This window comes from Canis lupus, chromosome 7 (assembly GCF_011100685.1).
Source record: "Canis lupus familiaris isolate Mischka breed German Shepherd chromosome 7, alternate assembly UU_Cfam_GSD_1.0, whole genome shotgun sequence".
Classification (NCBI taxonomy): Eukaryota; Metazoa; Chordata; class Mammalia; order Carnivora; family Canidae; genus Canis; species Canis lupus.
In genome coordinates, this window is record NC_049228.1 from 41,006,332 (window position 1) to 41,023,558 (window position 17,227).

The 17,227-nt window shown below is 49.1% G+C and overlaps 2 protein-coding genes across 15 annotated transcripts in view; one reads left to right on the top strand and one right to left on the bottom strand.

The window, feature by feature from the left end:
* Positions 1-17,227, top strand: part of ARHGEF11 (Rho guanine nucleotide exchange factor 11) — an 86,321-nt gene that overhangs the window by 13,430 nt on the left and 55,664 nt on the right. The gene's annotated exons all lie outside the window — the stretch shown is intronic.
* Positions 128-1,006, bottom strand: LOC119872562 (thymosin beta-10-like). Its single transcript, XM_038542971.1, has one exon. The coding sequence runs from the start codon at positions 442-444 to the stop codon at positions 313-315; it is 132 nt and encodes a 43-aa protein (XP_038398899.1). The 5' UTR covers positions 445-1,006; the 3' UTR covers positions 128-312.

Genomic DNA, 17,227 nt, shown 5'->3' on the forward strand with positions numbered 1-17,227 from the left:
TCGCCCTCCCCCTCCTGAGACTTGGTGGCCCTTGGACGACACACTATTCTTTTTCTTTTTTTTTGCCACGAGGTGTGTTTTATTTTCATTAATCATACAAATAATTTGCTATGATATCCCAGGGCAAACTGGAGAATTTGGCAGTCCGACTGAGGGAGGTCCCCTCAGAAACCCACAAGGCCGGTGGTGTCGGCATGGAGTGCCCAGGTTCACGGTGCAGCCTGTTGCTCGTGTCCATCTTGCGGGTGGCTCTTCCTCCACATCACGACTGGGGTGTCTCGAAGATGACAGGGGTGGGGAATCCTATAGGTTCTAGGAAATCTCACTCTGCTTCTCCTGCTCAATGGTCTCTTTGGTTGGCAGGGTGTTCTCCTGCGTCTCCATTTTCTTCAGCTTGGCCTTGTCGAAGCTGGCGATTTCCCCCATGTCTGGCTTGTCTGCCATTTTCTTAAAGCGATCCGAGAAGTTCCGCTGTGAGCCCGGCACCTGCTGCTCCCACTCATGTTGTTGCAGCAAGAGACACTGGACACACTATTCTGACAACTCTTTCTCATGTTTGAATTGCCCCCCTTCCAATACAGCTTAGCTCCTCGCTTCCCACAAATGGGGGAACCTTCCTTCCCTGGGGACCTGTTTGTCTGTAAGGCTGCCCAGTCTGTCCTCATCATCATGCAGAGAGCTTTTTACACGAAAGTGACAGGATTGGAAAATAAATTGTGTAGGGCAGAAAGATGGCCGGCTCAGGGGCCAGCCCACTGCCTCAGGAAGGCATGCAGGAGACGGGGTGAGGAGGGAAGAGGGGGATAACCTGGCAGCCCGAACTTGACAGGAATCTGGGGTTCTTTCCCTTCCACCAGACTTAGACCCATCTCACATTGACTGGCATCCTCTCCATCAGCATACACTCCTGCCCTGTGCTGTGCATTTGTGTGTCTTCCTGTTGCCTTGGAAGTGATGGGGACACGTGGTCCCTGACATTGCATCTCCTTAATGATGAATACGTTGAGCAGCTTGTCAGGTGCCTGCTGCTCATTTGCATATCTTCTCCAGAGAAATGTCTATGTTAAACCAACCTTGCATTCCTGGGACAGATTCCCACCTGGTCATGGTGCGGAATCCTTTTTCCATGTCGGAGGATTGGATTTGCTCATACTCTGATGAGTTTTTGTGCTTAGAGTCTTATTTAATAGTGATAATAAGCCTCTGAGATCAGGGTCCTCATGAAGAGACTGACTCAAGGTAGGCAGGGTGCCTGGGACTGCATGGTGTCAGAAACCCACCAGGAATGCAAGACTTCAAATATAGTTAGTCTTGGGCTTCTCTTGCCTGTCTTCTTGGTGTAGATAACCAGCAGTTGGTTTCATTTACTGGGGTTGTGGTCCCTGTTTGAAACCTCACTGTTACTGCTTAGATTGAAAATTCCCAGAGGGTGGTCTCACTAATGCTCTTGTCTCATGGCCATACAGTTAGGACTTAACTTTGGATGATAATGAAACTTATATCCTTGATGGTTATTGATTGATTATAAATGTGTCCTTGTTTCTTTGTGGATTCAGGAGCATTACACAACAGGGACATATGTGTGATGCTTTCCTGTTTGAGTACTCCGCATTTGCTGTGCCCAAATAATAAAGCCTTAAGAAAGGCCGTAGGATAGAAGGGTGCATGTCTGTAGTGCCCGCCTGAAAGCCTCCCTTAGATGTCCCTATCATACCCGCTGGCCAGGCGCTCATCTGGTGTCGTCCTCTACCTGAACTGTATGCCCCGTCATACATTCCTCTCTCTCTCATTCCTATATAGCGACTAGTTCATCAAAGACTATAATCACTGAGAATTTACTGACAGAATCTCAGCATCAAATCTTTTGCTTTTTCTGTCTCTTATATGTGAGCATATGTTTCACATTGAGGTGTCTGCACTTAGAGACCTAGCAAAGCTCTGGGGCAGCTCCAGAGGGTGAGAAGGGGACACATGGGCAGACAATTACCTGAAATACTGGCAGATACCTCCAAACGCTTCGGAACTCTCATTGTCTACACGGAACTCAGCTGCTTTATGCATGTCAGGGTGATTCATCCTTGCTTTCTCTGATCACCTTCACTCCTGCCCTAGTGTAAAATGGGAAGGAGGGGTGACCGTTCATTTTAATGTCAGGCAGAGCCCAACATCCCTGAGAATTTATCTTCTGCAAAACAAAACCATTTATTAAATTACAAAGACAAATGAAATTGCTTTTTGGATTATCTGTTTTTGCTGATTATTTGTGCTGCCTCTCCAATAATGGGGTTATTTGGGAGTATTTGGGACTTGCCTGTGTATTAATTGATTAAATAATCATGTGTATGTACAAATAGAATGCAAGAGTGTATGTATGTATGTATTGTGGTTTTCTCAGTTTTAAATCCAAAGGCCATTGCCTAATTTTGTGATCTAACAACACTGTGACTTGGATAATGAACAGAATGTATTGGGGCAGGCTTGTATTACCAGTAAAAACCATCTGCCTGCATGTTTGTAATTGAGAAAAGCAATATTTAGTTTCTGCTGTGGGCCCAGAATACTTTTTTCCCCTTAGTCCTGTTTTTTTCATTTTAATAGCTTTGTTGAGGTATATTTGATATGCAGTCAAAATGTACACACATGGAGTATGTACCTCAATGTGTTTTGACATACATTTACATCTGTGACACTTGCTACCATCAAGATAACAAACATACTTGTCACCCCCAAGTGCACCTTTAGTCTCTCTCTTCTCCCCCACCTCAGGGAACTTTCCTGGGGGATCCTTTCACTGTAGATTGGCTCACGTCTGTACTTCTGTGTCCTGCACTGTGACCTCTTTTCTTGTCTGACTTCTGTCACTCAACACAGTCATTTGAGGCTGCCCAGTCTTGTACAGATCAGCTGTGTGTTCCTTTTCCTTGCCAAGCAGTAGTTCATTCTGTGGGTCATCTGTGTGTCTGTTCCCCCATTGATGGATAACTTGAGTATTACAAATAAAACTGCTCTGAATGTTCATGCATAAGACCTTATATGGACCCCAGGGGAGAACAGTGGTGTCATGGGCTAGGTGTATGTTTAACTGTTTTCCCAAGTGGTTTTACAATTTTATATTCCCACTAGCAATTGTCAGAAGTTCCAGTTGATCTGCACTCCCACCAGCATTGTGTACCGTCAGTCTCTGGCAGGCGTGTAGTGCTATCCTACTGTGGTTCTTATCAGCACATCCCTGATGCCTGATGGTGGTCAGCATTGTGTGTGTGCCTATTTACCATGCATGTGTCCTCTTTAGGGACCTGTTCATTCAGGCATTTTGTTCATTTTTTTAAAAGATTTTATTTATTTATTTATTTGAGAGAGAGAGCGAGCACAAGCAGGGGGAGGGGCAGAGGAAGAGGGAGAAGCAGGCTCCTCGCTGAACAGGGAGCCTGACCCGGTGCTCAATCCCAGGAACCTGGGATCATGACCTGAACAGAAGCCAGATGCCCAACTCACTGAACCACCCAGGCACCCTGTCCATTTTTCATTAGATAGAATTGCCTACTCTTGACTCAGTTATTGAAACATAGGGGCTCTTTGTCTATTCTAAATACAGTTCCTTTGTCAGATATGGTTCTGTGACTATTTTCTTCGAGTCTGTGACTAGCTTTTTCATTTTTGTAGCACTGTCCTTTAAAACTTGTTTTAGGGCAGCCCCGGTGGCTCAGCGGTTTAGCCCCGCCTTCGGTCCAGGGCGTGATCCTGGAGACTCGGGATTGAGTCCCACGTCAGGCTCCCTGCATGGAGCCTGCTTCTCCCTTTGCCTGTGTCTCTGCCTCTGTGTGTGTGTGTGTCTCTCATGAATAAATAAAATCTTAAAAAAAAAAAAACAACTTGTTTTAAATTTGCATACAGTAAAATGCAAGTGTATTTTGAAGCAAAAAAGATTCTCAATTTTGATGAAATGCAATATATCAGTTCTTCCTCCTATACTTTGGGCACTTTGTGTTTAACAAGTACATTGAATTGTCTAATTCAAACTCAGTGAAATTTTCTCCTGTGTTTTCACCTAGAAATTGTCTGGTTCTAGCTCTTCACATTTAGAGCTATGATTTATTTTTAGTTACTTCTTACGTGTGAGATTAGGGCTGAGGGTTTGTATTTATGTATTTGGCATCTGGGTGTCCAGTTGAGGCACCATTTGCTGGAAAGTATATTCTTTCCCCTGAATTGCTTTGGTACCTTTGCTGCAGACCACTTGATCATGCGTGTGTGGCCCAGACTCCACTTTATTCTGCCGATCTCTTTCAGTGACCCTGGTTTGGTTATTGTAACCATATAGTAAGTCTTACAGTTAGGAAATACAAGTTTTTCTAATGCTATTCTTTGTGTTCAGAGTTGTTTTGATTATTCTGGGTCCTATTCATTTCCATATAGGTTTTAAAATGAGTTTGTCAGTTTTACAGTTTTTACACACCCCTCAGCCTGAGATTATGGCTGAGAGTGTGTTGACCCCATGGGTCAGTGGAGGACCTGATGCCCTGACATCACCCAGTTCTCGGGGATCAGCATGGCATATTTCACTTGGAGGTCTTTAATTTTTCTCGGCACTGTTTCATAGTTTCTAGTGAACAAGTCCTTCTGCATCTTCTGTCAGATGTGTCTCTAAATGTTTCATATTTTGTTTGTTTTAGAGAGCAGGGGGAGGAAGAAGCAGACTCCCCCCTGAGCACAGAACCCTATGTGGACATTGGGCTCTTTCCCATGACCCTGAGATCATGACCTGAGCCAAAACCAAGAGTCGGAGGCTTAACTGACTGAGCTGCCCGGGCACTCCCATGTTTCATATTTTTATTTTATTTTATTTTATTTTATTTTATTTATTATTTTTTTTCATGTTTCATATTTTAAAAGGCAGTTTTTACGTATCACCTTTCAGCTATTTCTGTCAATACGTGTGGACACAACAGATGGTTGGTTGTTGACCTCGGATCCTGCAACCTTGCAAAAATTCACTTTTTAGTTCTTGTAGATTTTTTATTAACTCCCCAAGATTTTAGAATCCGTTTGTTGGGTTTAAAATCAGTTTACCTCTTGGAGTCCACTCTGTATTTTTGAATTTTGGAGAAAGTCAGCATTTTACTGCTTCTTGTAAACTCTACCTATAGAGTAGATGTTGAGTTCTCCCTCACTAGGAAATTTTTTTTTTAAGATTTTATTTATTTATTCATGAAAACACAGAGAGAGAGAGAGAGAGGCAGAGACACAGGCAGAGGGAGAAGCAGGCTCCATGTAGGGAGCCTGATGTGGGACTCGATCCCTGGTCCCCAGGATCACGCCCTGAGCTGAAGGCAGCGCTAAACCGCTGACCCACCTGGGCTGCCCTCACTAGGAAATTTTTAAAAATAAGAAAGTAAAAAGATTATTAAGTCCTTTTCTGCACTAGGATCAGGTGTCTGTGTGTCAGACACCACGTAGTGACCAGGGGAGGAGACAGACTTGTAAACAAGGAGCAGAGTAGGCAGCGCCATGCTGAGGATCCCAGTGTGTCCTCGGGTTGGGTCAGGCGCTTAGGGGCAGGACCACTCGGAGAGGTGGGGCGGGAGGCGGGGGGGATGCCATCACAGGCCCCTCTGCCCCAGATAGCACAACTGACAAAGGAATACTCAGATGGTCTACAGGAAAATATCTAAACCTCCCTGCCCTGATTGGTCATGTTTATGTCACAATTACGGAGAGTCTGAGAAGAAGGCATCTTTAGTTCTTGTCTTTCTTCCTGTTTCCTTTCTCTTTTTAAAAATCTTACGTCCTATGGCAGCAGCTTGTGCTTCTGCCCAAAACCTCCCTGACCCGAGGCCAAGGGCAGCGTACACAGGGGTACTTGATGTCGTGGTAGCCACTGTTGCCTGGTGCCTCTGTCCTCGGGGGACCCTGTGAGCGGGGGCCTGTTGGCCCATTTGTGCAAGGCTCTGTTTTGATCAAACGCACAGTAGCACGTATCCTTTTTTTTTTTTTTAAAGATTTATTTTTATTTATTTATGATAGACATAGAGAGAGAGAGAGAGGCAGAGACACAGGCAGAGGGACACAGGGACTCCAGGATCGTGCCCTGGGCCAAAGGCAGGCACCAAACCGCTGAGCCACCCAGGGATCCCTTAATTTGTATTCTTATAGTATAATTGTATTCTTAATTTGTATTCTTATATATTCTTATAATAAGAATTCCCTTAATTCTTATTCTTATACTCTTGAGATCTTTGGGGTTTTTAATTAAGATATATTTAGTTATTTGAAAGAGTGTGTGTGCACAGGGGGATAGGAGAGGAGCAGGAGGAGAATATCCCAGTGGACTCCCCACTGAGCGTAGAACCTGACCAGGACAGAGCAGGGGTGAGGGCTCCATCCCAGGACCCTAAGGTCGGGACCTGAGCTGACACCCAAGAGTCACCCAGGTACCCCGTAACTCATGAGATCTTTATGCTTTTCCTACCACATGCATTTGGGGGGATATGCTTTTGCCCTGTATCCCCAGTGTATTTGCCAGGATCTGACGCATGGGAGGTGCATATACTGGTTTAACTTCTCTGTAGCCTAGTGGTCATACTTTGGGTTCCTCTAAATAATACAGGGTTGTTCCCATTGTACAGATAAGGGAATGTCTACAGGCCACCAGGGAGTAAATGTAGTAGGCAGTTTTTTTGGTACAGAATTTCATATTTTATTGGATTGTTAAAATGGGATAATTTAGGAGATGCTAACCTAGATCAGCACTCGTCTCAGGTGGGGAATCTTGCTTGCTTATAGAGGAAGATCTTTGAACCAGTAACACGAGGGGTAGGTCTGTTCTGTTTGGGCGCTGAGCACACGGGCTTCACTGAGTTCTCCAGGCATGAAAGGCCAGTGAGTGGCAGGGTCGGGGGGGCGGCAGGGTGGTGTGCGGCAGAGCGGGCCATGGCTCCGGGCAGACACTCATGCTGTTGATCTAGGTTCTTCCTCTTCTGCTTCGAACAGACGGGAAGCTTGCAGATACCCATACCCCTCATTGGTGTCTGAGACCCTGTTAGCTGTGACCTCCCTTTTCCTACCACCCTGTTGCGAGAAGAGTCTCCCCCCTTTTGGAATGGAGCCCTCGCAGAGGGTGCGAACCTACAGAGCCACGTGGCTGGTGCCAGAAGGGGTATGAGTTGGTGTTCTTGACCACGAAGGCGGCATCCCGTGCATCCTGGGAAGCACAGCCATCAGGCCACCATGAGTCTGGTGATGGGTCTTCCATTGGTGCTTCTTGCCCCTTTGTTGGTAAGAAAACCTCACCCGCACCTGTTTTGCCAAGTGTGTTAAGGCCTCTATGACCTCACGACCCTGCACAGTAGACCCTCTGCTTACAGAGCACCTAGAGGGTGGCAGTCGGCCTGCGGGCAGCATAAACAGGGGAGACAGTCCTGGCCTCCTGTATGTCACAGGCCATTAATCAGATAAATATGGTTGACTCTTGAACAGTACGGGAGTCAGGGCTGCCAACCACGCCTCCCTGCAATGCCTGGGAGGGAGTGGCTTGGAGGGTCTGGCGCTGTCACTGAGCCCAGGGTGGCTGCAGCATGGAGTGTGGCGCCACCCTGAATGTTGCCAGGTCCTCAGAACTGTCCCGTCAAGTAGGCTGTATTCCAGATTCAACTACTTACTTTGGATGGATGAAGGGTAGTTATCCAGCAGCGTCCTAGGGAAGACCTTTTCCTCCACTTAGTAAAACCAGGAAAGCACTGTGTTTTTTATGGCTTTATTGAGATACAGGTCACATCCCATGAGACTCACCCATTTAAAGCATGCTGTTAGGTGTTTGGGACCATTCACAGAGTTGTGAGGACATCACCACAGTCTAACTTTAGGATTTTCTGGTGCCCTGAGAAGCAGCACCATGTTCTTTAGCAGTCACTCATCTGTCCTGCCCTCAGCCCTCCCCCAGCCCCAGAGAGCCCCTGCTGTCCTGTCTGTGCCCAGGGACATGCATCTTGTGAATGTCTCTCATATCCCAGAACCCCACCACATGGGGTCTCTCTGCCTGGCTCCTCCCTGAGCATCACATGTTCACTGTGCTTCCATGTTCTGGCATGTATCACTGCTTCATGCCTTTGTTTTATTTGATATTATTTTAGATTATTGATATTATGTTTAGATTATGTTAGATATTATTTTAGATTTTATTTTTAAATAATCTCTATGCCCGGGGTGGGGCTCAAACTCATGATCCCGAGATCAAGAGTCCCATGCTTCCCCAACTAAGCCGGCCAGATGTCCCTATTCCTTTCTTTAAAAGATTAGATGTGGGCAGCCCCGGCGGCTTAGCAGTTTAGCACTGCCATCAGCCCGGGGCCTGATCCTGGAGACCCAGGATCGAGTTCCACATCGGGCTCCCTGCATGGAGCCTGCTTCTTCCTCTGCCAATGTCTCTGCCTCTCTCTCTCTGTCTCTCATGAATAAATAAATAAATAAAAAGTAAAAATAAATAAATAAATAAACGAAAGATTAGATGTGTTAATGTGTCCCTGTCCGACAGACCACCCCGGTCTGTCTGTTGGGCTGCTGATGAACTTTGGGGTTGTTTCCTCTTTGGGGCTGTTGTGATTAATGCTATTAGGAATGTCCACCACTTAATAGGTTTGTGTCTGGATGTATGTTTTCCATTCTCCTGGGTTGTACCTGGGAGGGGAACTGATGGATCGGGTCTCTGCACTCCTGTGAGCTCACCGCTCTAAAGAACCACCAAACCACTGGCTGCCCTGACTGCGTGACTTCACATCCTCACCAGCAGCGTATGAGGTCCTGATTTCTCCACACTCCCACCAACACTTGTTATTTACCGTTATTTTGGTTTTAGCCGTCCTAGTGGAGGTGAGGTGGTATCTCATTGTGGTTTTGATTTCCTTAAGGACTAATATTGCACATTTTTCATGTGCTTCCTGGCCATTTGTATGTCTTCCTTGGAGAATGGTCTGTTGAGATCTTTTGCCCATTTAAAAAAATTTACTTTAAAAAAAATTTACTTTTTTGTTGTTGTTTTGTAAGAGTTCTGTATATATTCTGGTTACAGGTCCCTGACCAGATACATGACTTGCAAATACTTTCTCCCATCGTGTGGGTTACCTCTTCACTTTCTTGATGTTGTCTTTTGAGTAGGAACGTTTGATGCTGTGGGTTGTATTTTTTATTTGTTTCGGGGAAGGGTGAGATGAATCAGATAGGTGCCCCCAGCAGCAAGGTCATGCTGGGAGAAGGCAGGAGAAGTTCAGCTAATGAATATTGACCCTGGGGGTGGGGTGGGTGCTCTTATCGTGCACGGAATGGCGCAGAGCTAAGATAACAGGTCCTGGACTACTTGGTGTGTTTTGAACTTCGCAGCCAGGTGGACTGGCTGCACCCTCTACAGAATAATTTTCCACCAGCCAGCTTAGACAAGCCAGTGAATTTGCGTTGTTGATAAGGAATCCTGCTGTGTTTGGGTCAGTTCATGGTTCAGACAAGTTGAGAAGCTGGGACAGATAAGGGAAGGGCATTTGTGCCTTCCCTGTCCCTCTAAGAGGTTAGCGCCATCCACCAACTGCAGCGTCACCGGAGAGCCCCAGTTACTGGTCACTGCACCTGTGACTTGGTGCTTTCTGTATATAATTGGCCCTGTGGATTTGCACTTAACTTCTCTTACATTGCACACCGCACCACTAAACTTTCAAGACTGTGAATTTCCCAAGGACAGAATCATGCCTGCGCGTGTTTATGTGCCCAAATATCTAAGTCACATCTGTGTACCAATAGTTATTAACTATTGATAAATACCGTGATCGTAAAGACAAAGGCTTCTGAGCCACCAGGGAGATACATTAAATGTAAATCCATTTTGTACTTTGATAAGCCTTTGGCAGAGATGAAGGAGGTTACAAGAAGGTCAAGATTTTTAAATTTAATACAGACACACTTGGGTTTTAAAGACGTGTCGGAGTATGATTACAGACTGCCCCTTGGATTTATGTAAGTTCATTCCTAGCTATCCACAGGTGACACGCTGGGCAGTCTGACTTCTTGCTTCTTATGGACTGGGTTTTTACTGAGGGCCACTCATAGTGCAGCCTCGTGGCCCGGCAGTGCCTGGGGGGGCGGGGGAGCCTGCAGAGCCAGGGCTTGGGAGAGGAGCCCCCTCTGCACCTCCCAGAGGTGAAGCTGTTGGCTCCAGGCACAGGCACAGAGCAAGAAGCTGTGAGGGGTCGGGGAGGTGGCGGGGACTCCCAGGGTGGTTATTTCTAGAATGGCCTGATGTACAAACACATCCTTCAGCCTTGGTGTAGGAGAAAACAGCAACCTGAGTCAGGAGCCCTGGGTTCTGATTCTCACGCTGCCACCAGGGGACCCTGAAAGTGTCACTGAAAGGCTGTCTTTCTACTCAGCTCAGGCTCTGGTAATGAATGCCATAGAGTGGGGGGCCATCTTCTCATGGTTCTGGAGGCTAGAAGTCCGAGGTCAGGATGGCAGAGTGTCTGGGTTCTGGTGAGCCCTCTCCGTGTTCTCATCGTGCCCTCCCCAGGCCCGTCTTCCATCTATGGTCCCCCAGAGAGGGCCCACTGCCCCGTGTCTCTTCTCATAGGGCCACCAGGGCCATCGTGAGGGCCCCCATGACCTTGTTCCACCCTCTTTACCTCCCAGAGGCCCAAGTTCCACCCTGGGGGCTAGGGCTTTAGCACAGTCACTTGCAGGGACACACACGTTCGACCCATAACAAAGGTTCTGATCCACAGTCTCCTAGTCTGTGAAACTAGGGGCATTGAGATTCTCTCTAGCTCCTGGACGTTAGGACTCTGTGGGCAGAGTGCTTGCCCCATTTCCTGTGTTGAGTTCTGTGAAATGCTCCCCCTGCATGCTCCCAGGCAGCACAGAACTGAATAGGCGTGGAGTCCACTGGAGCTAGGTGTGCTCCTTCACTTCACTCTTTGTGCTCCTGTAAGCTCTGAGGCTGCAGCGGTGAACAACACAGACAGAAGTCTTTGCCTTTCTAGAGCTTCCATTCTAGGCGAATTAAATTAGAAAATCGGGGCACCTGGGTGGTGCAGTCATTAAGTGTCCTCTTGATTTTGGCTCAGGTGATGATCTCAGAGTCATGAGTTCAAGCCCTGCAGGCTGTGTGCTCAGTGGGGAGCCTGTTTCTCCCTCTGCCTCTGTCCTTTCTTCTGCTTGCATGTTTTCTCTCTCTAATAAATAAATAAAGTCTTAAAAAAAAAAAAGAAATAAAATTACAGTGCACTAGGCAACAGTTGCTAAGGAGACAGAATGTCAGGAATGTGGGGCTATAGTTTTCTGGAAGGTGCCGTTTGAGTCAAGAGGCAAGAGGCGGCAGAGTGTTTCACTCTGCTTGGGGGCTGAGAGCCTGCTAAGGGACACACCTTATCCAGACTCCTATAGCAGGCCTGCTGCCTGCTTGCTGCCTGCCCGCTTCCCCTTCTCGTGATCCTCCTCCCCGCTCCCCTGTCACCCACTTCTGTGCCAGACACTATACACTAATTAATGATTTCTTAGCCTTTTTAGAAATCTCTACCCAAAGACAGTAATGAGTTGCATTTCACACCCCTGCTGCCTCCGGAGCCACGGGAGGATCTCAGCCTGCTCCTGAGATCGTTGGGTGTCTGAGAACGCCCCTGAGCCCCTTCCCCCTGCTGGCCCTCGCTCCGTGGCCCTGGCTCACTCCTTCCTCCACCTCCTCCTGTGAAGCCCTCCACCCAGATCTCTTGATTCTGGCATTCTCTTGTTTTACTCTTGAAGCGTCTCTTAAAAAAAATTTTTAAAAAATTTAAAAAAAAAAAGAAGCATCTCTTCCTTCACCTCAAGTGTTCACCTCCCCTGTGTCCTCCCTCATGGGGACAGGGCAAACGGGGGAGAGGGGCAGGGCTCTCCCGTTCCCCATGCCAGGTCACACCCCTCTAACTGAGCTACCTACAGGGAGTCTGGGGAGCCTGTTAGGACCTGCGGGAGCCCCAGCCTTGCTAGGCCTTGACACTGGGCTCAGGTTGCAACTGGGGCTGCCTTGCTGGGTCCTGTGTCCTTTGGCTCAAGCTTGGGTACAGTCCCAACTAGTGGATTATGGGGATGGGCTCACCTGTCAGTCAAATCATTGAAGGTTCAGCGTGCTTCAGCTGTTGGTGGAAACCTTTGTGGTCATTGCCCTCTCTGACCTGACCCCCGCCCAAGTGTCCAGGAGGTCAGAGCCACCCGACTTCCCTGGTGTTGACAAGAACAGGAGCCTGGAGGGGCACTCCTGAGCAGCCTTCTGCCCCCAAGGGCAAACAGGATCCGAGAGGGGTCTTCTCTAAGAACTGCAAGGGGCCCCAGAGAAACTAGATTCTATTACTTGTGTCCTGTGATTCCCATGCCTTTGATGGGATATGTTACCCCCACCCCACCTCCCTATGTCTCCAGATCAGGACCAGCTCAGGGCTGGGAAGAATCCCTGCTGTCACCTCCTGAGTCCAGCTGTGATTCTCAGCCTCTGGGGTCATGTGGCTCCATCTTGAATATCTCGTTTCTCTTGGGCTCTCTGGTCCATTGGACTTGTGCCAGTGGCGTTTGTCAGCTGGTTTCCCCAACAGGTGGATCGAGCAGTGTTGTGTGCGTAGAGTCCCAGCTTTTATAGTGGATGTTTTGTGTGTGTCCATGTATCTGTCTGTGTCATGCATGAGCAAAAACACCCATTTTATCCAGCTGGCCTGTGGGGGAAGAGAGATGCAAAGACATTCCCAAAGTGGAAGATCCATCCCTTCCTCCCAAGGTGTGTATGGCTTAGCTTAGCTGAGGAACCCAAGACGTGGAGGCAGATTGATTTAAAACTACTTAGAAAAAGAGTGTCAGCACAGTGTCACTTAATCCACAAATCAGGTCTTTGTAGAGTGACTTCCAGGGAGGTGTTGTCTTTCCCATCGTGCCAGAATGTCAGATATAACTCAGAATAAGTGGGTGGAATGGTTCTCACTGATCTTGTTGTAAGGAACCAGTGATACAGAGTGAATTTATGAGGGCGAGGTTGATGCGTGCCCAGTGGGAGAGGTTGCCCTGGAGAGATTTGATCAAGGAAAACTTCTTGGGATTACTATTTCCAGTCAGGTTTTGGTGGGTGGGATTGGGTCAGTACCAGTCTGTTTTGGGGCTTTTCTCAGCCTTTTCTGTCAGCCACTGTCCTGAGGCCTCTGGATTGGCCTCAAGAAACCACCCAGACAGCCTTCGGTTGGAATATAACTGCTCAAAAGCCCTTTAGGGTTTTGAGGTCCACGCCCTCTTTGGGAAAACCTCTCCCTCTCCTCTGCACCATCCAGCTCTTACCACACCTCCAGAGGCTCCCTGCGGGTGATATCAGGTACTCACACTCCCTGAAAATCTCGGCATAAAGGGGGTGGGAGTGGGGACAGCCCTGAGGGCACCAAGGGACAGCATTCCATTTTTAACGGTTTGTCTGGAACATCCTCTGAGCAAAGTCAAGCAAACCTGTCACCCGAGCAATGGGCAGTAAGCTCTGGGTAGGCACCCTTGTACTGCACTATGAAGCGGAGGGAACCCTAGTCCCGCAGGTCAGAGCAGAAGAGCAGTATGTTTAGAAGAGAAGGCAAGGCCTGGCCTGCCTTCCTGCTGGCCAGGTTGAGGAGGGGCTTTGGGAGGGGGATTGACTCAGGACCCCGCCCCCCCAGGATGCTGCAGTAAGAGCCGGAGGCCTAGACTCCTGTGGTCCCCTGGACCCGTGCCCTCCCCATCCCATCTGCGGCCTGGAGTGTTCCCAGTGTGGGGACATTGAGGATGCTCTTCCTGTCCACGATGGGGGTCTCACCCAGGGAACTCCTTCTCAATGTCATCCCTATGGAAAGAACAGGATGGAATGAGGGAGGGATTTTCTGTGAAAGTTATCTTTCAGCTCCTACTGCTGTTCCTCATGCCTTATCCCCGTGAGGCGGCCTCTTTCCTTCCTCACCACCCCCCCCCCCCATCTTCAGTTTCCTGGAAATGAGGAAGGCTGGAAGGCAGAGGGGTGGGAATCCCCACGGTGTGTTAGCCCACCACGCAGTGGCTGCTGTGGGGCTTGGCCGAGGGTGGGAGAGGCCGAGACTGCTGAGCCCACGGTATGGGCCTAATTACTCCTCAGCCTCAAGCTTGCCTGTAATTGTGGTTTCTGAGAGCCAGCGCATCCTGGAAATCTGCTAGAGCAGCAGAGATTTGGGGTTTCCGCCTGGAATGGGCTTGGATTTTCCACTTGGAACAGCGTGCCCGGTGCCCATTTTCAGTTGAGGGTAGAGTGAATCCTAAAGCTCTGATGGGGCAGTTAGAGGCGTAGGGCGGCAGGGCCTTCCTTTGGGTGAGAGGTTGTGTCCCCTGAAATCCGAGACATTTTTGAAGAGCTCAGCGAGGCAGCAGGGCCTGGGAGAGCAGGTCAGCCCCGCCTGAGGGCAGGCAAGCACCCCTGTCTCTGCACCTTCGCCTTTGTTTCTCCACCTGCTTTATTGGATCTGCCACAGTCGTGGGTGGGGACATGCTAGCCTCACTAGGGGGCTCAGCTCCCTCTCCCCGTGGTGGTAGTAATAATAGCAGTACATGTTTTGAATGTTTACTCTGTGCTCCATGCAGAATGCTTTAAGTAGTGGCACCATTAAATCTCTTAATGATCCCGTGAAGCAGTCCTAACTCTGACAGGTGAGGACGCCCGATGTTGAGGGGAGCTATCTCACCTGAGGCCACAAGGCCTGTGTCTGAGTCAGGATCTCCAACTCAGGGGGCTAATCCCAAAGCCTGAGCATTTGGCACATGTATAGACAATAATCCACGTTGGGTTTTACATGTGGGCCAGGAAACACCCAGAGTCAGCCTGGCTTAGTGGGGGCTCTGTTGAGCATGGGGCCCAGGGGTCACCAACCCTGGGACCTTGATGAGTCCTGTATCTTCTACAACTGTAGCTTCCTCGTTTATAAAATAGATGTGTGCAGAGTTGTTCTCAGGGTCAAATGAGGTACTCCCCAGCTCTGCACCTGCCACCCAGCTGGTGCTAAGGAAATGCTAGCAGAGTCTAAATTCATGGAAGGAGAAACAGGCAGTCAGCTCTGCCATCTGGGACTTGGGATCCGTGGCATCAGAGCCCTGATGTAAGTAGAGGATGGGTCTGTGGCAAAGTGGTACAGGTAATGAGGATGCTACCCAGCCAGAGGGCACGGTGTTGGCAGGCCAGGACTGGCCAGGGTCTATACCAGTTCCTCTTGCTCACTGGGGGCGTGAGGTTAATAAGCCTAGTGCTCAGCTTTGCACAGCCTGGTTTCCTCCTCTGTGAGGTTATGACACCGACAGCTCTGCCCCAGGGTTGTCGTGAGGAGTGATTACAATAACTAAGAAGGGGGATCCCTGGGTGGCTCAGTGGTTTGGCCTTTGGCCCAGGGCATGATCCTGGAGTCCTGGGACCGAATCCCACATCAGGCTCCTGGCATGGAGCCTGCTTCTCCTTCCTCCTGTCTGTCTGTCTCTCTCTCATAAATAAATAAATAAATTAATTAATTAATTAATTAATCTTTAAAAGAAAAAAACAATAACTAAGAAGGGCTCGTGTTTCTTGAGTTCTTACTATGCCAAGCCTGGCCTGTGCTTCTTCCTCAGTCCTAATGGCAGCCCCAGGAAAGGGGCATGTTCTCCCCACTGGGAAGGTGAGCAAGCAGGGCACAGAGCGCTCACATGTAGGTGAGCACCAGGAGCCCACGCTCCTTGTCCTTCACGTATTGTCTCAGGAAGTGCTCCAGGCGTGCGTGCGTGTGTGTCCTTGTTGGAACCCGGCCGTGGGTCAGTGCGAGCACCTACAAAGAGTGCATGCCTGGTGTCGTACTTGCTCACATGCACTCTGTCAGTCAGGAGCGTGCATGACATTGCCCATTGGGAGGGAGACGTGACCACTGCGGATGAAGTGATAGGAAGCCATGAAGCACTGATACATGTTGGCTCTGGTGGTGTAGCAGAGAGAAGCCCCGCAGGCATACAGGCCCCAGGGCAGGCTGACCAAGTGGGCCAGGAAGGACATGAGCTCAGCCATAGAACACTTGGCACAGGGCACTGGGGACTACAAGGACACTGGGGAGTGGGAGGAGTAAGAATTTCAAGATTGGTCGTTCATCATTCAGCACCTTTTCATTGAGCAGGTGTACATGCCTGGCCCAACAGAGAGGAATAGGCATGGTGCCCTGCCCTGGGTGCCAGTGACTCTCTTCTAGTCAGTCCAGGCTTGTTTCTGCAGCCTGACCATTTCCGAGTGCAGTACTGTTACCACCCTGCTTGGGGGGGTGGTCCTTGTGGACACAATAAACCTACCTGTGATGTGATTTGTGCCTGGAGGATGAGAGTGTGCTTCGAGGTCCCCAGAAAGGACCTACAGGGTCCCTGTGCTGCCCCCACCTGCACATGTGCACACGCCCTACACTCTGCTTGTGAGGAGCCCAAGACCCACTACAAGGTTGTAATGCAAGCCTTCAAAGCACCAGGATGCTTCACTGAAACACTGCTCATTGCCTTATTGTAAGCTCTGAATTGGACTAAGTGCTTAGAAATATCTCTGCACAGGGCGGCCCTGGTGGCGTAGCGGTTTAGCGCCTCCTGCAGCCTGGGGTGTGATCCTGGAGACCCAGGATCGAGTCCCATGTCGGGCTCCCTGCATGGAGCCTGCTTCTCCCTCTGCCTGTGTCTCTGTCTCTGTCTCTCTCTCTCTGTGTCTCTATGAATAAATAAATAAATCTTTAAAAAAAAAGAAAGATCTCTGCACAGAACAAATGCTTATTTCTGTTTCCCTACATGCGGGAAGGGGGGCGTCCAGTCTCCAGTTCTAGTGTCTTTCTGACACCCTTTTACTGTTGTGCAGCCACTTCCACATGGAGGGTTTGATTTAGTGGGAAAGGGGTATGAGGGAGCCCTTGTAGGAAGTGGTTGGAGCCGCCATGCTGAAAACCCTTGTCTCCCTGCAAAAGGGCCTCCAAGTATGTCAGACTCTAGAAGAGCCCTTGGGCAGGACCAGTTCCACACTCTGGTCTGTGGCCTGCCCGGAAGTGGGAGTGGCTGCATGGCTGCCAGGAGCCGCCGGCGCCTGGCTTTGTGCCTCACCCGCTGTCCTATCCAGCAGGCCTGTCCCACCCCACCAGGGGTCCCCCAGGTGGCCTTCGATCCACATCCTAACCGGCTGTGTTAGGCTGTGTTCACCGTCTGTGAAGTGTCC